Genomic DNA, 16991 nt, shown 5'->3' on the forward strand with positions numbered 1-16991 from the left:
CCTGGGCGTGTTGCTGCTGTGTGGGGCCAATTTCTAGGGCAGGGGGCTGCACAGAGTGCTGGGCGCCGGGTGAAGGCAGCTGTCCCCAGGGGAGCTGGGGGCAAGACAGGGAAGGGTGTCCCCAAGGGCCCTGCAGAGCCCAGCCCCGCCATCCCGGTGAGAGCGTCCTGCCAGCCCAGGGCACCTGTGCACGCTCCACACATGCTGCCGTGGCCTCCCCTCGAGGACCCCCACCCACTGCGGAGCCGCCTGCGGCCAGGTCCACCCTGCGGCGCAAAGGGCGCCCTCCACCAGGGGCCAGCGCCCCATGGGCCCGGCCGCCGCTCAGGGTGGGGGCTTCACCCTAAGACCCCCACACATGGGACAGGTGGAGAAGCAGGTGGGAGCCGGCCCGGCCGGCTCGCTGCCCGAGGCCTCAGTCACCTGTCCGCGCGGCCGTGCGCCCGGCCCGCTGGAGGGGCACCCCGTGGGCAGAGTCTGGCCACCTGAGTCACTGGGCTCCCCGGCGGCTGCAGCAGGAGGCTGGTCCCGGGGCGCCGGGCGCAGGCTGCGGGGCGTGTCATAGTGGTGCCGCCAGGCCGTGGGCACCTGGTACTCCGTGGGCCCCGGCGGGCAGGCGCACGGGCGGGGCTCAGGGCCCCCGGCGGCCGGGGGCAGGCTGAGCAGCGAGCCGAACTCCTCGCCGGCGCGCCACACGTCCAGGCTGCTGCCCGCGCAGGAGGAGAAGCTGCCCGAGCAGGAGGAGTGGCTGCCCGTGGCGATGCCGCTGTCCGAGGAGCTCTGGCGGCCGACCTCCTGCAGCTGCCGCGGCCGCGGGGGCTTGGGGGGCGGCCTGGAGGCGCCCGGCCCGGCCTCCCCGGGGGCGGGGGCTGCCGCCGGCCCGGGCCCCTCCTGGGATGCGCCGCCAGAGGACGAGGACGGCTCGGGCCACGCGGGGAGCCGGCTGCCGGCGCCGACGTCCGAGTGGCTGGCCTCCGACGACGAGCTGGACAGGCTGCGGTCATCCCCTGGGGCGGAGAGCGGGCGGCGGTCACCCCCTGGCGCGGGGCGGGCGGCCGTGGGTGCCGGTGCTGGAGCCCCCGGCCCTGCGACCGCTCCCCGCCCGCCTCTCCCCGCCGCCTCCTGGAGCCCTGGACGCCCTCGGGACCCGAGAGTGACCCCGTGCGAGCCGGCACCTGCTTCCAGGGCGGGGCCTGGCGGGAGGGAGGCGGGGCCTGGCGGGAGGGAGGAGGGGCCTGGCGGGAGGGAGGCGGGGCCTGGCGGGAGGGAGGCGGGGCCTGGCGGGGTGGGGCCTGGCGGGAGGGAGGCGGGGGCTGGTGGGTAGGCGGGGCCTGGCGGGAGGGAGGCGGGGCCTGGCGGGAGGGAGGCGGGGCCTGGCGGGGTGGGGACTGGAGGGAGGCGGGGCCTGGCGGGAGGGAGGCGGGGCCTGGCGGGGTGGGGACTGGAGGGAGGGAGGCGGGGCCTGGCGGGGTGGGGACTGGAGGGAGGGAGGCGGGGCCTGGCGGGAGGGAGGCGGGGCCTGGCGGGGTGGGGACTGGAGGGAGGGAGGCGGGGCCTGGCGGGGTGGGGACTGGAGGGAGGGAGGCGGGGCCTGGCGGGAGGGAGGCGGGGCCTGGCGGGGTGGGGACTGGAGGGAGGGAGGCGGGGCCTGGCGGGGTGGGGACTGGAGGGAGGGAGGCGGGGCCTGGCGGGAGGGAGGCGGGGCCTGGCGGGAGGGGCGGGGCCCCGCCCACCGCGAGCAGGCGGGACTGCAGAGACCCCGCCCTGCCCGGACCCCGTGTGGCCAGAGACCACCCCCCGCCGCCCCCCCCCTCCCCCCCCGCCCCAGGGACCCTGTGCCCAGCGTCACCGGCAGGGGCCGCTGCTCCGGGGCCAGCAACCGGGCCTGGGCCATTTCTTCTGGGCACAGACGGTGCCAAGCTGCCCGGGGCCCCCGCGCGGCCACAGCTGCCGGCCCGAGGGCGCGAGGGCCCAGGGGAGGGCGAGGGCCCGGGTCCCGCGCGCAGCCCGCAGCCCGCCCTACCTCCGCTGCCCGGCCGGCCCGAGTGCGAGAGGAGGCTGAGCCGCTTCTCCAGCTGCAGGGCCTCCAGGGCCTCCTGGCCCACGCGCTCCTCCAGGGCGCCCGGCCCCCCGGGGCTCGGGTCTGCGCAGAGAAGGCGGCTGGTCAAGGGTCCGCGCTGTCAAAGGCCCTCGGCCGCCCCACGGCCCCCCCAGCACCGTGCAGTGTGGACGCCACGCTCGGCGCCAGGGCCTGGCCTCCAACCCCCCGCGACAGCCCCGCCTCCGTGTCCATGCGGTCAGCCTGCGTGCGGCCCGCAGCCGGGACCCGGGAGCCCCGGGGAGACGGATGGCCCCGGGGAGGCCACACCTCCCGGTGATGGGGCTTCGATACCACCCTGCTGGGCAGGGGGGCAGAGCCCCCAGCCTGCCCCACTCCGCACTCTCCAGCCCCCACGCGGGCGCACCTGCGCGCACAAGCGCGCACCTGCACACACACAAGCGCGCACCTGCGGCTGCAAGGCAGGAGGCTGCCAGCAGAGGGCGCCGCCGAGCCGCCCAGCAGAGGCCTGCAGGCGGCCTCCTTCCCCACCCCAGACTCCCTCCTGAGCCCATGTGGGGGCTGGGGGTGGACTTTGGGGGCTGGGTTGGGAGATGGGGGCCCCTGGCCCGGGCTGTGGTCCCTCAGGAGGCTGCAGCCACAGGCTCTGTCCACCTGCTGCACGGTCAGGCCGTGGTGCCCTACCTGCTGGACAAACCCAGGGCGGGGGCTCCGGGGTGGGGGGGATACACACCGTAAGAGGACCCGCCACCTGCTGCAGGCCTCACCTGAGGACATGGGGAGCTGAGGACACCGGTGTCTCCCACACTCGGGCCTCCAGGCCGCACCCAAGGGTGGACGGAGCTCATTCCACAGGAGGAAGGGGCCAGGACCCTGGGCTCCAGCCCTGCTTTGGGCCCCTCAAGGCCCAGCAACAGCCCTACCCTGAGCTCTTGGCCACAATCAGGGGACAAGGGAGGCCAACTCAGTGCACCCCAAAAGCTCTGAGACCCCACACACCAGCACTCTCATTGGGCAGCTTCCAGGCCCTGAGGCCGTGCCTGGGAGCTCAGGTGAGCGGCAGCCCCCCCCCCACCCGGCCGATGGGCTCAGGCCCCCCCATGCCGCAAGCACCTGGGAGGACAGGCCGCAGCCCGAAGGGGCCCTTGGTGGGGGAGATGCCGCGCACGATGCAGTCGAACAGGAAGCTGATCTGCTCTCCCTCAGCCGAGGACAGGAAGAAGACTCCGGCCCCTGCAGAGGAGGACACCCCTGGCTCAGCCTGACGGGGCACGTGGGGCACCCCCGAAGCCGGCCCTGGTAGGCAGCCTGGCAGGAGGCAGAGCCCAGAGGCCTCATGATTGTCTTCCCGGGTCTGGGACTGCCCCCAGGCCTGTGCGCCCCAGCCTGCCCGGGCAACCTCGCCACGTGGCGGCAGCTGGTGGGAGAGGAAGTCCTCCCTGCCCGCCGGCACGGGGAAGGGCTGTGGCTGGAGCACAGCGGCCACCGGGAGGCCCCGAGGGCACCAGGACGCAGGCAACGCGGCCTCCACGGCAAATGGGCAGCAGCTGGAGGGGTGGCTGCCTGGAGGGGGGCCCATGTGGGGCCCAGGAGGGTGCTGGATGACCCCCGGCGCCTCGCACGCTGAAGTGGGGGTCAGATGCCTGAGAGTGAAGGGTGCTGACCAAGGTCCTCGCACCCCTGACTGTGCCCCACACCACGACCCTGAGCGCGCCCCCACGCGCCCTGCGCACCCTGCCCGCGCCCCTCCACTCTTCCCCGGGCCTGTTTCCAGCAGGGGACCCAGCCTTCAGGGTCAGCGTGCCCCGGGGCTCCCCCAGCGGAGTTAGGGCGGGCGTGGGGCCCCTGGGGGCTCAGGCTGGGTGCTGGGGTGGCGGGAGGGGTGGGGGCGGGCAGCACAGGGCGGGCGAGGTGAGTCAGCACCCGGTGCCGCCCCCCGCTGGGCCGGGAGCCCGGGCCAAGGTGAATGAAATCCCTCCGGGCCGGCCGGCGAGTGAATGGGGCCAGCGGGTCACGTGGGGCCGGACGCCCGGCCTGGCGTCACCGCACAGGAATCCTCCCCCGCATGCCCTCTGCCCTTTGCCCAGGAAAGGTGGGGGTGGCTCGGGGGCTGCGCGGGGCTGGGAGGGCAAGGAGGGAGAACGTGGGGCCGGGCGGGTCCCATTCGGGCGGGTCCCACCCTCCCACCCTCCCACCCTCCCACGGAGCGCGCCGGGCCCCCGACTGGCTTAGACACGAGACCGAGACCAGAAGGGCCATGACGCGGCCCGCACGGCCGGCTTGCCGGGCATGTCCTCGGGCGGCCAGAGGCGGGGCAGCCCCCACCGGTGCCCACTCGGGGACAGCGCTCCCCAGAAGGCCCGGGCTGGGCTCTGGCGGGCGTGTCCCGGGCACCGCCGGGGGCGCGTCTCATCGGCCAGCCCGGCCCCGCCGCCAGCCTGGCTTCACAGAGCCGGGCCTCTAATCCCAGCTTACGGTCAGCTGGCAGCGGCCGGGCACAGCCAGTCCCTGACTATAAAAAACCACATGACAGAGGGAGCGGAGCCCGCACCCTCCGCGGCGCTGCGGCAGCGCCGGGGCTCCCCAGAGTCACCAGGCTGAGCCCCCTGCCAGTCGGGCGGCCTGCGGGGGTGCCCGGCCCAGAGGGCAGAGGAGGCGCACGGGACGCGCTCGTTGACCTCTCGGGGCCCCCGCCCCAGGCCCCCAGCTGACCGGCCACCTGACACCCCACCGGAAACGGCCTCCCACCCTGACACCCTTGGCCACCTGGCCCGACCCTTCACCGTCAAGACTCAGCAGGGAACTTCCCCATTCCGGCTCCTGACCCCTGACCTCCAACCCCTGATGGCTCACTGGCCTCTGCTTCGCAGGGCAGGCCGAGCACCCCGCAGCAAGGGCCACTTCCGAGTTGTCTGTGACCCCCAGGTCCAGCACTGGGGCCCGTTCCTCTCCAGGGAAGCATCTTGGCATTTCTCTTTGCAAGTCTGTTTGGGGGGCTGGTGGGGGCAGCTGCCCGCTCTCCACGCTGCGTAGGTTCCCCTGCGGACGGCGTGGCCTCGCCCCCTGTCCCCAGCCCTCCTCCAGCAGGGCTCACCCAGGGCCGCGGGGCCGAAGGCCCCTCCGGGGCTGGGCCCGGCCCGAGGGCGGCTTCTGCTCTTGCTCTCGGAACCAGGGTCTGGTGAGGGGCCGCTGGAGGGGGTCGCCCAGGCAAGGGAACCCTCCAGAAGACCTGACCCCTGGCCTACAGTCGGCACCAAGGTCCAGACATGTTCCTGAGGCTGTCGGGGACCTTGAGCCACGCCACCCGCCGACGCCACTGCCAGGTGACGCCCACACCCAGGAGCAGGGCCAGCTGTCCCGAGCCCGACCCAGGGGATCGCGAGGAAACAGGACAGAGGACGGCGGGCACCGCAACGTGGGCAGGCGTCGTGGGCGTAAGGGCGCTGTGGGACACCGCTGTCCGTGGGACAGCCATGGCGTCCAGCCCAGAGCCCGCCCGCCGTGAAGGGAAGACTCTCTGCATGTCCAGCGGGCGACTCTGCTTGCGGCTGGCCTGTGGCCACTCAGGGGCGGGCCTCCGCGGCCCACCTCTATCAGCACCCGCGTGCCTGCTCCTCCTTGGGGGCCACACAGTCACGGCCACCGCCGTGCACACAGATCCCACAGAGGCCAGATAGGGACGAAGCATCTGCAGGGATGGGAGGACTGTCAGGCTGAGAAGTTTCTAGAAAGCTTCTGTCCAGACAGCACCGACTTTCCTGGCGCCAAGCCCAGCAATCGGAAGTTGGCACAGCCGGCCGGCCCCTCGGGGCGCTGCCTGGCACAGGGTTTCCCAGTAAAACAGCCACTTACCAGTACTTCGTTCTCCTCACCTCTGATTTGAGGAGAAAGAAGCAAAGTTTGATGAAACGAGTTCATACAACCCCCCGCCCCGATTTTCAGACAACACTGAAATGTCTCACCCGACCACGTCACACCCACTCAGGAGACACAGACGCAATCAGAGAAGCGAGCGTGGGCGGGGCTGGGGACAAAAGCCCCACGCGCCTGCTGCCGGGCCTGACACGGTGCCGCTGCTGCGGGTGCAGGATGGACGAGCCTCAGTAAATTACGAGTAGAATAACGGAGCCAGCAGTCCCACCTGCGGGGGTGCGCCCAAAAGGACGGGCAGCAGAGTCCACGACAGCCCAGAGCGGACGCCACCGGAGGACACCAACAGACGGAGGCACAGGCAAAACAGGGCCTCCACGCGGCGGAACACGACGCAGCCTTAAAGAACGACGTCTGACCCCAGTGACCCCGCGGGTGAGCCCGGAGGACGTGATGCTGAGGGAAATAAGCCAGACACAAAGCACAAGCCCCGGGACCCCACTTACGGGACAGGGTGGGCGCCAGCATGGGGAGACGGGGCAAGTGTTAACTGGGACACGGCCACATGGGGCATCCTGGAGGGCAGGGTGCTGTGCCTGCCCCGTGGGCCACTTCTCTGCTGGGGGAGGCCAGCAGGGGCCAACACCCTTGGGGGGGCAGAGGCTCGGGGACCAAGGAGTGCGGGCCACCGGGCAGGCGGGTGCTACAGCAGGGCATGCGTCCAGGCCACCTGGGCTGGCTCCCGGCTCCGCCGCACTGGTGGGACAGACCTGGCCGGTCACACGCAGCTCCGTGCCTCGATTTCCCCACCTGTCAATGGGGATGGTGCACAGACACCACAGGGCGGCATGCAGGCCCAGATCCCCTAAGAGTATGGCCTGCTGGGTGGCCGGTCCATCTCTCCCTGGTCTGCTGGCCCCACCCGAGCTCACGCCCTGGCAAGCTGCAGCCTCCTGGTCAGAGCCCTGGACACGCAGGGAGCCTGGAATCATCCTGGGAGGAAGGCCAAGCTTGGGCCAAGCTCCCCCGGCACGCGCAGCTCCACAGTGGCGGGGGATCAGCCGCCACGTGTCCAAAATGTGACAGGTGGCCCAGGCCTGGGGGCCGCAGTCTCCTCCTGCCCATGTGGACACCGCCCTCGGGAAGGAAAGGGGCCTCTGCGGGGCTGCCCCTCCTGGGACGGCCCCCCCAGGGCAGAGCACGGGGCAGGGCTCCTTCAGCTTCAGCCCAGCCACCCCCGGGCCCTCACCTGGCTCACTGCCTCCCTCTCCTGCTCAAGCCCCTCCTGTGGCCCCTGCTGCCCTGGGACCGGCTCTCTGCAACCTGGCAGCGCGTCCTCCTGCCCAAGCTCGCCGGCCAGCCCACCCAGCAGGGCCCTGTGCACACAGCAGGTCACGCCCCACACCTCGGGGGTGTCTGGATAGCCTCGCCCCTCTGAGCGCCACAGCTGGCTGGCGCTGCAGAGCCCCCAAAGCCCCCAGCTGGCTGGGTCTGGGCCCCTGACGCCCTCTGGGGCTGGGAAGGCCCCATGCAAGGGGCCCCACACGCCCCTGCACACCCCTCCCAGTCTCCTGCTGCATGGGGTCGTCTGGGCCTGTGCTGGGGAGCAAAGAGGTGAAGTCCTTCTGGGGTCTTCTGAAGACCCCGTCCCGCTCTCTGCTCCAAATGTGCCCAGAGCCAAGGGCTCGTCACGGGTCCAAATTCTAGCACCTGCCCCAGCCAGGTGGCCTGTGTGGTGACGGCGGGGGGCCTGCGGGGGGCCTGCGGGGGGGCCTGCGGGGGGCCTGCGGGGGGCTCCCACAGCAGGCCGCGGCTGTGACCTTATTTGGAGAAGCCCTTTGCACCGCAAGCGAGTGAGCCCAGCCAGGTGCGTGGGGCACCCAGCGGCCGGTGCCCCTCGGGACAGGCGGGAGAGGCGGCCGAGCAGGCAGGTCCGCCCCAGCCCCAGGGAGACGGCCTGCTGCCCACACGCAACTCAGGACAGAGCGGCTGAGGGGTGGCCTTCTGCTGTCTTTGCCCTCCACCCCCTCTGGGGGCCGGGTCCAGAGCAGCCTGGGCCATGAGCACGCCCCTGGAGCGTGTCCTTGCCCCGCCGAGAGGTCTCCCCGGAGTCCAAGCACCCTGCTGACGCCGCAGAGCAGTGGGGGGGCGGAGTCTGCCCGGCGGGAGCCCAGCGGCCTGCGGGAGGGACAGGGTGGGCCCAGCCACCGCACCCTGCACGGCGCCGTCCCTTCGCCCCTTCCGTGTGGGCGGCGCTGGCCAGCAGTCGGCAGCCGGGACAGCCTGGGGCCCCAGGCTTGCTCGGGGCAGCACCGGCCGGGCACCCACGGCCCCAGCAACCCTGCTGGGCGGAGCTGGTGTGTCCCACGTTCAGGGGGGCGCCCCAACCCGGCCTTCTGGCTCCATCTGTCTCTGCCCTCGTGGCGTGGCCCTCGGGCCCGGGATGGCTTGAGCGGACAGGAGCCCATCCGCACCCCGAGGTGGGAGCTGAGACCAGAGACGCGGAGGCGCTCCCCCAGGCCTGCCGCGCCTGCCCACCCAGCAAACCAAACGGGTCTCCAGGGAGCCGGCCTTGCCACCCTGCGGCAGGCGCCCCCTCCGCCCGGGCTTCCCCCAGCTCCCTTCGCTGTCCCTGGGCAGCCTGGAGGCCCAGCGCAGGCAGGGGCCCCCGGGGCTTCTGCGGCGCCAGCCAGGCCACGGGGTGCACACCGTACTTACAGTACCCACACCTGGTCCCCCCTTCGAAGATGAAGCCGTTGGGCACGGCCCCGTAGCGCCGCAGGTCGGGCAGCCTCCACTGCCCGGTGACCACCGGGGGCACGTCCCGGGCCACCGCCAGGAGGTCGTTGCAGAGGTGCAGGCTGGCGGGGCCGCTCTCCAGCTGGGTGCCCGGGGCCACCGTCACGGGGAACCTGTGCACTGAGGTGGGCGGGACAGGCGTCACAGGGGCTCAGGGGGCCTGCCCCGCACCCCCCCGGGCCCTGCCCGCCCGCTGCCCTCCCCGGGCTGCCGGTAACCACCCGGCACGGGGCTGTCCCGTCCCCAGCCCCTCCCGCGGGACGCGCCTGCCAGCAGCGAGCGGGCCCGCTTCACAGAGGGGGAAATAGTGGCTCGGGGGCCAAGTCTGGGGTGCCGCACAGCCCCGCGTGGGTCACCGGACACTCGGGACTGGCCAGCTGCAGCGAGGGCTTCTCCCAGTGCTGCGCGCCATGGACACCCTTCCCGGCCCAGACCCCTCGGTTCCCCCACCCTGGGCCTCGTCCTTGCCCTGGAGCCCTCAGGACCCTGTCCAGGCTCATGCCACTCGGAAAGGGGTGCAGGTGTGGACAGCAGCAGCCCCACACCGGCTCTAGACCCAGGGCTGGCCAGCGAGGCACCCCTGCGCCGCAGCCCACTGGGCGACAGGCTCCAGCTCCAACTCAGGGTCAAGCCAGGCCCCGCGCCCCAGGCAGGGGCCACTCTGGGGCTGCAGGCCCCGCCCTCACGCGCCCGGCACCCCTGGGAGCCCCAGGCAGGGGCAGGGCCGGGCAGGGCAGGGCAGGGCGGGCAGGGTGGGCAGGGCGGGGCAGGAGCGTCCTGGGCCTGGCCGGCATCACTCACCCTCCCCGAGCGCGTAGCGGATCCGGGTGTCCCAGGCACACATGGCCTCGCGGCTCTCGAAGCCCAGCATGACGGCCTGCGACAGGCAGACGATGGCGAGCGTGTGGGCCAGGCCCTCGTAGGGCAGGCCCGGCTCCAGGCCACAGATGTCCTCCAGCATCAGGCTGCTGCGCTCCCGCAGGCCCTTGACCCGCTCCAGCTTGTCCTTGTAGGCCAGCATCAGCAGGCAGTCTGCAGGCGGGCAGAAGCCAGGGCTGTCGGGGCGCCTGCCAGGGGCCCCGGCAGCCCTCCCAGGCCCTGACACAGCCAGAGAGCCCCAGGGCCCGTCGTGACCGAGTAAGCCCAGCAGCCTCACGTCCTGGGGGTCTTGCACCCTCTCCACGAGCTCCCCTCGGCCTGGCCCCTGACTGTGGCCCCCAGGGCTGACCCTGTCCCGGGCCCTTCCTGCCACACCCCACCATCTGCAGGTGCAGCCTGGGCACCAGCCGGCCATACCCAGGGGCACCTCTCCCTGGCATCTGTGCCCAGGGTCTCACTGGAGTTGGGTTCCCTCCGCCCCCACTGCTGGCCGTGGGCTTCTGGGCGGGTGGCCCGGGGTGCAGCTCCAGACGCGGCACGGCCCCTGTGGGGGCCGCAGGGCAGAGGGCCGGGCTAGCTTTGGGCAGGGGAGAGGGGCTTGGGGCCAGTGACTTCAGCACATTTAGGGGTGAGACCAGGGGAAGCTGGAGGAGCCCCGTTTTTTAGGACCCGTGGCAGAGAGGACAAAGTCCAGAGGAGCCGCAGCAAGGACTGAGGTGGGGTGTCCACATCGGCCTCTGAAAAGCAGGCCCAGCGAAGCCCAGCAGGGGCCAAACCCCCAAATACCTGACCCACATCCTCGTTTTTGCCACCAGATCAGAGACAGGCGTGTCCCGGGCGGCTCTCCCTGAGGCCAGGGGCAGGAGGCCGCTGCCGGCCCTCTGGGGGCTCACGGCGTCCTCCGCGGACTGTCCGGGAGGGGCTCACCGCCCTCGCCCCGCCCCCGCCCCCGCCCCGGGCTGCTGTAGGTCCCCCGCTTCAGCAACTCCCTCTGGAGACGGTGGCCCCACCCAGGCGGAAGTCAGAGGCGCGCAGGGCATGTGCTGTGATGGAGGTGTCGGGGCGCCCAGGGTCCCCAGTCAGAGAGTAAGGAAGGCGTGAGCACAGAAAGGCCCCCAAACCAAAGGGCACCGGGGGCAAAAAGAAGTCATTAGGGTGGGGGCGCAGCTTCTGAGGGACAGCCTGCCCTCTCCCCCACTGTCGCCCCGCTCTGCCGGCCCCCCACCCTGCTGCCCCCGGACGCCGCCCTCCGCGGCTGCCGTCTGTGGGGGCTGCTCCGCGCACCGCCGCCTCTAGGGACCCCAGGACATCCCCAGAGAATCACTTTGCCCACAAACCACGCGGCACCCTAGGGGCAGGCCTTGGGGCCTCTGGGCCTCTGTGGGCCCTTCCTGCTCCACAGCAGGTGCAGGGCGCCCAGCTAGACCCTGGGGCCGTCAGTGGGTCCCCGCTCAGCGTGCACCCCCAGGCCGTCGGCGGGTTGGCCCTTGGCACACGCAGTGCACTTGACCTGCCTGCTGCCTCGCCCGGCCACTGCCGCCCCAGCCAGGCGGGATGACCCCGCCCAGGGACCCACCGCACCCCACGGACCCGCCCCAGCCCTCTGTGGCTGCCGCTGGGCCCCGAGGTCTCGCCCCTTGGGCACAGCCCGGCCAGAACCGGCCCCCAGGCCTCCAGGCCACCCCAGCAGCAAGGAGGCTGCGAGGCCCCCTTCTCCGTCAGAATCAAAGCGCAGCTTCTGCCCAGGCCTGGACATCTTCCCTCGGGCCCCACCTGCATCCCCACCCCGTGTCCACACCGCCCCACGGTCCTTTCAGGCTCCCCGCTGAGATGACGGGGAACTCCTGCACCCCAGAGGAGACCCCGACCTTGCAGCCTGCACCTCAGCAGAGCTCACCACCCCGTGTGTCCACTCTCCCACAGGAGAGCCCTGGTGGCGGCTGCCTCGGCCCTCCCCAACAGTCCACGCCCCCCCCGGGGAGGCCGGGGTGGACACGCCCACACGGCAGGGCAGAGTCCCCCCCTTCACCCCGGAGGTGCACAGGGGAGCCCAGCAGGACGCGGCCTTTCCGTGTGGGCCCCACAGTGGCTGCTCCCGACCTCGCAGGCCCAGCGGCCCCGAGAGCAGCCGGGCGCAAGGGACGGCCGCGTTCCGATAAAACTTTGCGTGCCCGCATTCCTGTGCACTGGCAAGCTGGTTTTGGGGCATGTGTGCAAGGCCCCACACGTGCCCCTGAGGCCCTTCCCGGGGCGCGCACACCCGCCGGCTGTGCGGGAGCAGGTCTTGGCAGACACGCGGCGCTGGGATCGGGAGACGGCTGGGGCTCCTGGGGACGCGGCTGTCCTTGCAGGAAGAAGAGGCCGCATGGGCAGAGAGGAGGCGTCTGGAGAGGGGGAGAAGGGGAGGGGACAGGCCGCGGCCCCAGCCCCACCCCAGGGCCCGGAGCTGCCGGGGCAGGCGGCACAGCCCTGCGGCGCTGGTCAGGCCTCCGGCCCCTGAGCAGCCGTTCCGGGCCGGGCCCTGGCTGGGGCTTGTTCGGAAGCCCCAGGCGCCAGGACACCTGGTAGCGCTGGCCGAGCGGGCGCACAGCTGCCGCTGCCCCCACCGCCTGCCCGGAGAGCCGTGCGGAGCAGCTGACACCACCAGTGCCCGGCGCCCCCGCCCCGCAGCGGGCTCTACAGTCGAGGGGGCAGGTGGGGCCAGGGCCTGGGCCCGAGAGGCAGCTGGCCCCGCTCTCCTCCCCATCACCCCAGCAAGTAAATGGGCCCTATTTTTAAAACCCTTCACCGGTTGCGGCAGCCACAGAGACGGGGATTTTCGACGGCTCGAGACAAAGCAGGGGCGGGCAGACAGACAGACAGACGCCAGGCCTGCACCAGCTGGTCGGCAGGGGCCAGGGCCGGCCCCCGGCCCCAAGGGGGCGCTGCTCCAGGGGCAGGAGGGCAGTGGCCACGGTCACAGGGCGGGGGCTGGGGCTGAAGCGAGAAGGGAGGCGGTGACCGGGGCAGGCCGTGCACGCCTGGCACACAGGAGCGTGCCTGGACCCACAGGCTCACTCCGGGACGGCGAGCCGTCAGCCCACTCCCGAGCCTCTGCTTTCCAGCTGCGACGCGCCCCGCCCCTGCGGCAAGGTGCGCCCGGCCTGGCACGCAGAGGCCCCCAGAGGCCCCCAGAGCGCCACGGCACCAGCAAGCCTGAGCCGCAGGCAGGACCTCGCACGGCCCGCCCGCAGCCCCCCAGAGAGGAGGCCCGGCCGCGGCCCTGCCTGTGAGCGGAGGGAGGGGGGCTCAGGCCGTCGGCTGGCACAGCATCTAGAGGCCGTGGGCCGGCCTGTTCGCAGGAAGACCCCCTCGCTGCGGCCTGTCCGCCGCACAGCCCCGCAGCGCTCGCTCAGCCCATTCTGCAGGTGGGCACCCAGGGGACAAGGCTGCCCCGGGGAGCTGCCAGCGAGGGGGGGCAGCCTCGAGCAGGCGGGCGGAGCCAAGACTGGTCCAGGGCTCTGGCAGAAGCGGGCGGGGCCCACCTGGGCTGGGTCCTGGCAGTGGCTAGTGCCCCTGGTCCTGGCTACCTGCCCTTGTTGAAAACCCGGCTGGCCGACACCCCGCATCGCTGCTCCCGGCCCGGACAGCGACCCCACACCCCCGGGACCTGCTCTCAGGCCCCTCCCCGCCTGGCGTGCGATGGCAGCAAACGCTGCTGGTGGAGGGCAGGCGCTGGCGCTTCAAAATGTGCAGGGAATGAGCCGGTGGAGGCCGGACCAAGACCCTTCAGAATCAGCGAGACTCACCCAAGGGGATGGCAGAACCCAGCCCGAGGAGCCAGCCCCGCGGGGAACTGCATTGTGCCGGAGGGAAGAGCCTGCACAGAGGCGGGCGCGTGGTCTCTCTCAGAACCCACAGGCCAGGCTGGCATGAGGGGGAGGCAGGACTGGGAGCCCCGGGAGCCAGAGGTCTAGCCCACCGCACACAGCGAGGCCACGGTGAGGCCGAGGCACAGGGCAGAGGTCACGGTGATCTTGAGGCGGGACCCGTAGTAAAGAGCGAGAGCCCAGGGGAGGGGCTCCCTGGCGCGCAGGGGGTTGAGCACAGCCCAGTGAAGCTGCCCGCAGCCTCTGCAGCGCGAGTTCCGTCCCCGGCCAGGGAGCTGCCCACAGGGCGCCGCAGACCTCTCCCGTCTCCCCGCTGCTCCCCTCAGCCGGGGATTTCAGTGGACCTGCCCTTTCTGCTCCCCGCTCTGTCTCTGGGGAGTGTCTCACCCCGCGCCCCTGTTGGCGCCCCAGCTCTTGTAGCATAAATAAATAAATCTTAAAAAAAAAAAAAAAAAAGGAGCCCAGGGGCCCGGCCGAAGGGGCAGCAGCCTGGGGCAGCTGGGCATGGGGCCCGCTGACCAGCCAGGAGGGGCCCCTCCGACCGGGGACAGGCGCCGGCTTGGGCCCACACCGCCCGCTCCGCGGGGCCGTCCCGAGGCCAGCTCTGAGGCAGCGGGCGGCCGGGTCCCTGCGGGGGGAGCAGCGGTGGAAGCTCGGCGGGGCCCTGGCCGGCTCCTCCAGGTGTCCTCGGGCAGGAGGGCTGGCCGCCGCCCATGCCCCGCCCTCGGGCACTCTGCCCAGTCTGGGGCCCGAGCGGTCACGTCCATTCCCACGGGATGCGGCTCCACGGAAGCCAGGAGGTGCGTTCCCAGGAGGGCCCCACCGCCACGGGCAGCCCTCTCGCCGCACAGCCCGGCCGCTGGTGGGGCCCGGCCCGGCTCAGCTGCCCGGGAGGGGTAGTGCGGAAGTGGGGACCTGTGCCCTCCAGGAGCTCAGCACTGGGGCCGGGGCCACGCAAACCCCACCAGTGGCTGGAGCGCCAGCCTGCTGCAGGCAGCGGGACCAAAGCCACGCCCGCTCTCCTCAGAGCAGCCCCCTGGCCCCAAAGGCCCCCACTAGGACCCGGCCTGGCTGGTGGCTTCCGGGCAGGGGCGTGGGAAGCCGAGGGCCCATCTCTCCTCACCTGGCGGGGCTCCTGAAGCCCCGGGTCAGCAGCAGCGGGCCCGAGGCCAGGACCTGGCCGCATCGCCCTCCTTTCGGGGGCCCCTCCCGGGGAAGCCGAGCCTGGAGACACAGCCCCAGGGAAGCCCCATTCTGAGCGATTGGTAAAGGCCACTGTGCACACGCCGAGAACACGGCTTGGACCCCAAGAGGTCTGCGCCGCCCCCATGGGGCAGGGCTGGGGGTCCTGCTACTGAGCAGCTTGCCGGGGCCATCGACTCTTCCCACGGCCGCTTGGACCAGAATGTTCTGCAGTCACTGCACTCGACTGTGGGAGCCGAGCCGCAGGCACCAGCAGGCCGGAGACCCGCCTTCGCCTTCGGGGGAGGTGTGAAGACCCGGCCCCTGCACACGGCCCGGGGCAGCGGCGGGGACGGCGGGAGGGCAGGGCCGCCCCTCACAGCCCCTCCTGGCTCTTCGTTCTCAAGGACACAGCCCCATGCCCCGTGCGCCCACCCCCATGGAACCGGGCGAACTCGAGCCCAAAGGGGCTCCCCGGCGGGGGCGCAGGGGCACGGAGAGGAGGGGCCAGGCGGGGGAGCACCGCCCACACGAGGGTGAGCCTGCTGGGTCCCCGGCACTGCGGGTGGCTGCCCCAGATCTCGGGGACCACCTCTGGAAGGGCCAGAGGGCCCCCACACGCCCCGCCCGTCCCAGGGCCTGCCCAGTGCCCCGCCTTCTCTCCTCCACCCAAGCCCCGTCAGAGGCAGCCCCAGCACCCTTGGGCGGAGGCTTCCCCCCGCCCCCCGCACTGGAATCAGGGTGCTCTCGGGCCCGGTCCCACCACGTTGCTTTCTCAGCTGCTCCCAGGCAAGGCTGACGTCCACACGTCCGCTGACCCGCCCTCCTGAGGTGCCGCTGGCGACCACGGCAGGTGTCCTCCAGGCCAGGAGGGGCACTCACACCCACCAGCCGCCACCACTGTGCACCCCGGCTTAGTCCCCCTTCTGGAAAGGGGGTGCTGTGCATGTCCCAGATCGCCCCACGAGGGCTGAGGCCACCCCAGGGCCACTGTTCACCCCAGCTCACCACCACCCGCTACGCAGCACTCAGTCTGCCTCCAGCCACAGCTGGCCAGTGCCTCCCCCGCCACCCCGCCAGGGGCGCCCCTGCTGCCCTGACACCCCCCCCACCAGAAAGGGAGCCACAGCCCCTGGGGAGCCGAGGCCGGCAGGAAGCGCAGGCCCCCGGCCCGAGGTGCAGCCTGGGAGGCCACAAGGGGCGCAGACCCGGGGAGGGCCCAGGAGCGGCTCCCACACCCTCCCAGATGGGGCATCTCCGAGACCCCCGGCAGCCCCTCCCTGTGCCAGGCAGTCTGGGCTCACGCCCCAGCACCACACAGACCCCGCCCGGCGGGCCCAGACACCTGTCTCCCTGACAGCTGCGGCGCCCAGGGCTCCCCGCGCCCAGACCTCAGGCCCAGCGGAAGGATGCCCGACCCGACGGCACTGTGCCTCCCGGCTGGGGGACTGCCTGGGCTGGGGCGCCGCCGCCGCTCCTCCTGGAGGACGGCTCCCTCCAACGCTGAGACTTGGTTTTCTCTGGCGCACCCGACAGCCCTGTCAGCGGGCCGCCTCTGCTGCAGCCGGCAGGCGGGACGGGCACCCGGTCAGCGCTGCCCCGCGGAGCCAATGACGGCTCAGCCCCCACCCCTCGGCGGGCCAGGGAGCAGGGCTTTCTGGGGTGCTCCCTGGGCTCGATGAGGGAGGGGGCACGCCCCTGGCCAGGCCCCGCCAGCCCGCGGCCCCCACCCCCTCGCCGCGGCCGGGAGGCGCTTCTCAGACCCGGGGGGAGCAGACCCGGGGGGAGCAGACCCGGGGCTCGAGACCGCGCGCCAGTCTCGGCCCGCGCCCAGGCCGGCGCCGGCTGCCTCTCGGGTTACAGCCCTCGCCGGAGCCGCCGCTATTTCGGGCGAGCTGGCCGCGCCCCGGGTCTGCCGGGCGGCGCAGGAGGCCCCGGGAGCCGCTCATCCCGGCCCGGCGCGCCCCTCCGCCCGCGCCCGCCCGCCCGCCGGCCGCTCACTCACCTGCCACCGGCGACGGCCTGCGCAGCACCAGCCACCTACTCTTCCACTGCGGGACAGAGGGAGCGTGAGCGGCCGCCCGCGCCCCGCGCCCGCCCCGCGCCCGCCGCGCGCCCACCTTCTTGCCGTCCCGCAGCTTGACCTGGCCCTCCACCAGCGCCGCCTCGGTCATCTTCGGTCATGGTTCCCGCGGCCCGCCGCCCCGCGGCCGCCCAGCCCAGGGTCACTTTCAAAATAGCTCCCGAGGGCCTGGGCTGGGCCAGCGCGGAGGGCGGGCCGCGGGGCGGGCGGGCGGGCGGGGCGCCGGCGGGGGCCGGGGTCTCCCTGCCAG

General features: G+C 72.8%; 1 protein-coding gene across 1 annotated transcript; it reads right to left on the minus strand.

Moving 5' to 3' along the window:
• Positions 1-324: 324 nt before the first annotated feature.
• On the minus strand, positions 325-16832 carry DOK7 (docking protein 7; the record flags this gene model as incomplete). The annotated part of the gene is made up of 7 exons (XM_084233038.1): positions 325-1007; positions 2024-2143; positions 3173-3292; positions 8648-8848; positions 9530-9760; positions 16664-16709; positions 16779-16832. The coding sequence occupies 7 exons, from the start codon at positions 16830-16832 to the stop codon at positions 325-327; spliced, it is 1455 nt and encodes a 484-aa protein (XP_084089164.1).
• Between the last annotated feature and the right edge of the window lie 159 nt (positions 16833-16991).

The sequence above is a fragment of the Talpa europaea genome (genome assembly GCF_964194135.1).
Source record: "Talpa europaea genome assembly, chromosome: 5".
In the NCBI taxonomy this organism is placed as follows: Eukaryota; Metazoa; Chordata; class Mammalia; order Eulipotyphla; family Talpidae; genus Talpa; species Talpa europaea.